The 6,282-nt window shown below is 50.4% G+C and overlaps 1 protein-coding gene across 1 annotated transcript; it reads left to right on the top strand.

Annotated features, from left to right (window-relative positions):
* Window positions 1-2,137: 2,137 nt before the first annotated feature.
* On the top strand, window positions 2,138-5,481 carry LOC109296419 (zinc finger protein 883-like). Its single transcript, XM_019515830.1, has 2 exons — window positions 2,138-2,436; window positions 3,722-5,481. Exons 1-2 carry the CDS (start codon window positions 2,361-2,363, stop codon window positions 5,479-5,481), a joined length of 1,836 nt encoding a protein of 611 aa, XP_019371375.1. The 5' UTR covers window positions 2,138-2,360.
* Window positions 5,482-6,282: the final 801 nt, after the last annotated feature.

The following is a 6,282-nucleotide window of genomic DNA, read 5'->3' as shown; positions in this document are numbered from 1 at the left end:
GGGAGTGGCCCTGCTGGGGGCCTGCCTGGGGTAGTGCCCAGCTCACTGCGCTTGCATGAGGAGCCTCATGGGGTTTTTTAACCCGAACAGCTGTGCGGGCACTAAACTTGTGTGCAGCCTAGGCCCCAGCAGGCACTGGTGATTCTCAACCAGGGTGTCACGGAGGGGGGGCTTGAGATACTTTCAAGGGTGCCCCAACGTGCCCCATGGCACTGGGCATTGGCAACACGTAGGCGGTGCGCCCCGAGCATGGTGGTGCACCCCCTGCAAAGAGGCACTGCTGACACTGCCGGCGGCACCTGTGGGTGGTGCTGCTCGCCAACACCGCTCTGCTGCCAACACTGCTGGCAGCATCTGTGGGTGGTCGCCGACTGCTGGTCAGCACTTGCCACCGCCACAGCTGCCTGCAGGAGCCCCCTGCTTGCTGCCACCACGCTTCCACTGCCAACTGCACTGCTGGTGCCTGCAGGAGCTCACCGTGCCCCGCAGCCTCAAGGGGCACGCGGCATTCGTGGTGCCGGGCATACAGACACAATTCACAAGCTCAACCCAGAGATTTCAAATACACAGCATTAAAAATGGGCACAGGATGGATGCTGTAGAGCAGTGGTCTCCAACCTTTTTAAGCAGGAGATCACCTTTGGCATTTAAAAGCATCCCAAGATCTACCGTGCACCACTGCTGCCACGCCCCTCCCCCACTCCAGCAGGTAAATCTGGGGAGGGAAGGAGGGCAGACCCGGGCAGAGGAAGAAAATATTATTTGTGGGCATGCGTCCCCCACAGATAAGTCCCACTCAGCCGGGGCCGCACTCAACTCACCTGTTCCTGCCTCTGTGGCACGGTCCCTCACCGCGGGGGCCTTGATCTAGCCCCTGTCCCTTCCCTCCCTCACAGACCTGCTGAGCTGGGGCACATGTGTGCAGGCACGCAGGCACTCAGCCCCTCACCCCAGCCTAGGATTGACCCCAAGAGGCTCCAAGATCTACTGGTGGATCAAGATTCACTAGCTGGTGACCACTGCTGTAGAGGGACAGCTTTGAACTGGATTTTCATAGAGCAAGGGTGATCAGCCTCCAGCCTGTGGGCCAGACACAGCCCATAGCCCTGGGCCATCTGGCCCACAGGGCTCCCCACAGGTCCAGAAATTTGGCATCCACTATTATTGGTTTAGAGATGCCAAAGGAAACATCTCTAACTGCTCTGTTCAATTGCCATTAATAGATCAATCATCCATGAATTTATCCAGTTCCTTTTTAAACCCGGCTATGCTATCAGCCTCTACCACCTCCTGGGGCAATGAATTTCACAAATTAACTACATGTTGCATTAAAAAGTACTTTTTCTTGTTAGTTTTAAACTTGTCACCTACTAATTTCAGGTGTCCCATAGTACCCATAGTTCTAATATTCCAGGATTTGGTGAAACAACTTGGTCCACACCTTCATAATTTTATAGACCTCTATTGTATCTGCCTTCAGCCTTCTTTCCAAATTGAAGAGTCCTTTCCTTTTAGTCTCTTCTGGTATGGCAACTGCTCTAGGCCCCTCATAATTTTGGTGCCCTTCTCTATACTTTTTCTATTTCTACTACATCATTTTTGAGACGCAAGGATCAGCACTGCACATGGTGTTCAAGACATAAACACCATGGATTTGTATAATGGCTTGATGTTTTCTGTTTTGTTTTCAATTCCTTTCTTAATGCTGTCCAAAATTTTTTTGGCTTTTTTGGTCACTGCTGCACATTCAGCTGATATTTATGGAGAACTATCTAAAATGACTCCAAGGTGCAGTGCTGGGGTTTGATTTCCATCTAGTTTTGACTTCTGGCCTCTTGCATCTCCTCAGATATTTTTCTGTTTGGGTATTGTTTTATAACAACAAGAATCTAGTTGTCCAGTTGTGGGTTGGACATTTCGTAGTAATTCATAAAAGATAGGTGCCTGCCCCTAAAAGCTTGCATTCCTGTATCATCGGCCAAAAGGAGCTGTCACTGATTTCAGTATAAGTGGAGGATCTGACTTTCATGAAAATCTTGCCAAAATGAACCCTTCTGCCCACCTGGAATCCTGACTATGTTACTAGCACTTTCTGCAGTCCTTCAGTATGGATCCCTTTGCAGCCTTGGGCCCAAAATGTCTTTGCTGTCTCATGAATCTTTCCTCAGGAAGTGGACATGTGAAGGCAGCAGCAGCAGAGTGATAAATTCCAAGGTTAAACACAGGTTTTCCTCTCTCTGAGTGTTTTGAGTACTGTCACTTTCTTTTGTCAAGCACGTGTAACTTTTTAAGATAATTTACTTCCCTTTTCTTTTCCAGGACCAAGATGTTTAACTGGCTGGGGTGAAGTGACTTCTCAGATGGAACAAGAAGAACCACTTGCCTTTGATCTGCAGGGCCCTGAGAAAAGGGAGACCCTGAGAACCACCTGTACAGGTAAAGATCATTTTAAAATCAGCTCAAATGGTTAACTTGGTACCAAGCTGAAATTTCAACACAGCTGTCATGTGCTCCCCTAGACTCATCTGTTCAAGAGCAGAGGCACGTTGTTGTTAATGTCACAGTAAGTATCACCTATCCATTGTGATATTGAGCACCAAGTTCTTGGCTGTGCTTAGTGAAATAAAATTCAAGGTATTTCCTGATGATCGTATTAACACTCTGAATGTTAAAACAAGAAATAAGGTGGCCCAGAATTTCAAATCTAGGGGTGCCTGTAACCTCAATCAGGTCTGCCAGGGCATGCTAATTAGTTAAAGCGTCCCTGCTGCCATTTTGAAGCACGGGACACCGAGTACATGAGACACTACAGGCGCTTTAATTAGGGTGGTTCTCAAGAGTGCCCACCTCCACCCCAGAGCACATGTAATGACACCCTAGGAGCCTTAGTATATGCTCCTAAATTTAGGAGAATGATATACAAGCACAAATTCCCAATGACATTTGTGTTCCCAGATCATTTGGGTGCTTGATAAAATTTCACACTTCAGTGTTCTAGTGGGAATTTAGGAGATTAACTTTTGACTGTTTTGTTGTTGTTGTTCACTATCTTGATCAATATCTTCTGGTTGTGCATGCCGGATAATCATTACAGAGACTTCCTAGACTTCCTAGTATGCTAGTAGTTGCAAAGTATGGTAACACTTGGTTTTCTACTTAGAATGAAGTTCAGATATCTTACAAAAAACCCTGTAATCGTACTTCTAGCCAGGATTCAGATGATACTGTTTGAATTAGAATGACAGGCTGCATTTTCAAAGTGCCTTCCATGGTCAAAAATGCCGTGTTTGAAAAGTTTAAACAATTTTAAAGTCCCTGGATTTTTTTCCAGATTTTTTTGAGAGATGATCTTGTTTCCTTGTTTGCCTGTCAAGTCCTTTTACTACATACTGGCAGCATTTGAGGTGCCTTTTGAAGAACAGTGATTCTGCTATAAATGTCTGTCAAAAATTTGAAAGGATAGCATGGGAGATGCTGCTGCCTGTTTTCTTTTCAGTCTCTCCTGCCACCTACCTACTGTCTTTTTCATCTACGTCCTTTTCCTCATCTCTCTTTCTTTCACCCAATCCCCATCCCTTGTCCCTTTCTGGGGAAGGATTTTCCTGAGGTGGGATGCTAAGCTTGAGGTCACAGGCCTAGCAGCATATTTATGGGATTCACTCTTCTCCTCAGTTCTAGGGGTGAGTCATGTCTGAATATTCAACTTGCTCTTTCTTCTTAGATGACAAAATCATGACAGCAAATGAGGAGGAGAATCCTCTACCCAAGACAGACCCTGAGAAGGGCCTGGACACACACACAGGCTCCATCAACTGTCAGAGGCCACCAGGGCGGGAGAACCGGTATCAATGCACAGAGTGCCAGAAGCGCTTCAGTGTCCATTCAGCGCTGGTGAAGCATGAGCGGGTCCATACAGGGGAAAAGCCATACCAGTGCCACCAATGTGGCAAGAGCTTCAGTGTGAGCTCCACCCTTATCACCCACCAGCGCATCCACACTGGGGAGCGTCCATACAAGTGCCCCCAGTGTGGCAGGAGCTTCAACCAGAGCTCGCACCTCACCCAGCACCAGAAGATCCACACAGGGCAGAAGCCTTGCACGTGCACTGCTTCTGCAGAAGGCTCCCCTGACAGCTCAACCTGTATGAAGCATCCAGGGCTGCATGCTGGGGTGGGGCCCTACACCTGCCTTGTTTGCAGAAAGAGCTTCAGCCGGAGCTCCACGCTGTATAACCACCAGCGAGTGCACAGCGGTGAGAAGCGCTACCAGTGCGCCCAGTGTGGCCGGTGCTTTGGCGTCAGCTCCAACCTCATCCGGCACCAACGGGTCCATGCGGAGGAGAGGCCATTCCGGTGCCTAGAGTGCCGGAGATGCTTCCACCTCCCTGCCGACTTGGCTGAACACCAGCAGGTACACCAGGGGGAGAAGCCACATGCATGCCCCAATTGTGGAAAGGGCTTTGAGCAGGAGGCCCAGCTGGCCAGGCACCAGCGCGTGCATGCCAGGGAGGATGCATACTGCTGCCTGGAGTGCGGGAAGAGTTTCAGCCGCAAGGGCAATCTGGTGCGGCACCAGGATGTGCACAGTGGAGAGAAGCCCTTCCAGTGTGGGGACTGTGGGAAGAGCTTCAGCCGGGGCTCATCCCTGACACAGCACCAGCGCGTCCACACTGGGGAAAAGCCATACCCCTGCCCAGACTGCGGCAAGTGCTTTGGCTTCAGCTCGCAGCTCACCACCCACCGCCGCGTGCACAGTGGCGAGCGGCCTTACCGCTGCTCTGAATGCAAAAAAGGCTTTGCTGATAGCTCAGGGCTCATCCAGCACCGACGTCTGCACACAGGGGAGAAGCCATACCAGTGCCCTGAGTGCGGGAAAAGGTTCCGACAGAACTCAGTGCTGACCCAGCATCTGCGCACACACTCTGGGGACCGCCCCTTTGAGTGCAGCCAATGCGGTGAGCGCTTCACCCAGAGCTCCACTCTGGCAGCCCACCGGCGCCTCCACACTGGTGAGCACCCCTACGCCTGCCCCGAGTGTGAGAAGAGCTTTAGCGAGAGCTCACATTTGGCACAACACTGCCGCATACACACTGGGCTCAAGCCCTACCACTGCAGTCAGTGCGGAAAGAGCTTCGTGCAGAGCTCACAGCTGGCCACCCACTGCCGCATCCATGCGGGCCATAAGCCCTACTGCTGCAGCGTCTGTAGCAAGTGCTTCAGTGACAGCTCAGCCCTCACCCAGCACCGGCGGGTACACACTGGGGAGCGCCCTTATGCGTGCAGTGAGTGTGGGCGGAGCTTCAACCAGAGCTCAGCCCTGGTCCAGCACTGGCGGATCCATACAGGTGACAAGCCGTTTGAGTGCAGCACCTGTGCGAAGAGTTTCAGCCAGAGTGCAGGGCTTGCCCAGCACCTCAGCACACATGCCATCGGGAAGGCCGGCCAGCCAGCCAGCAGGGCCCTGGGACCACACAGGTCCTGAAGCTCCAGCAGGGCAGCAATGACCTCAGGAGGGGAGGGAAGAGGGTCTCTACATTGCTGCACCAGTCAGTTGAGGAACTCTTGTGTCATTTAAATTGTTCTTAAAAAGCACCCCAAGCAAATGGTTACAGGAAAGGTAGCCAGCCCCCCAAAACATGGCATGAGGAGGCATATTCATAACATGTTAAACCACACCCTTGCCTTTCTTCCCCAAATCAGCTCCCCAAAACTGGGCTGTGTGTCTGAAGTTAGGAAGCTGATTTGTCTTATTTGCTATAATACAAGCATGGAGATGCCTTGCTGTAATGGTTGCTGCTTCTCTCTGGCCCCAGCAAGCAGAAGAGGCAGAGTCCTGTGTTAACCCTCTCAGAGCCACCAAGGAATTTGCATGAGCTACTGGATGAGCCCCATAGCTTGTACCTGAAGCAGCAGTTGAGGTAACTCAGGGCAAGTGAGCTGCTCACCTCCATCCTTGGAAAGGTCTTTGAAAAGATTATGAAGAATCATATTTGTGGGAGTCCAATGGGAAAAATAATGCAGCAGGGAAGCCAGCATGGATTTGTAGCAGGTAGATCTTGCCTGACCAATCTGGTTTCATTTTATGACAGGGTCACAAAATGCTTAGATGCAGGAGTAGAAGTGGATGTCATTTTCTTGGACTTTGGCAAGTCCTTTGATATAGTATCTCATCGTATTCTCATAAATAAATTAAAAGGCCGTGACATAGATGTTTACATGGTCCGGTGGATGGCAAATTGCCTTAGTGGTCACACCCAGAGAGTGGTAGTAGATGGGTCAGTAT

The sequence above is a fragment of the Gavialis gangeticus genome, unplaced genomic scaffold, assembly GCF_001723915.1.
Source record: "Gavialis gangeticus isolate Ggan-Ray unplaced genomic scaffold, GavGan_comp1, whole genome shotgun sequence".
Taxonomy (NCBI): Eukaryota; Metazoa; Chordata; order Crocodylia; family Gavialidae; genus Gavialis; species Gavialis gangeticus.
This window is presented reverse-complemented; position numbering and strand designations above follow the sequence as displayed.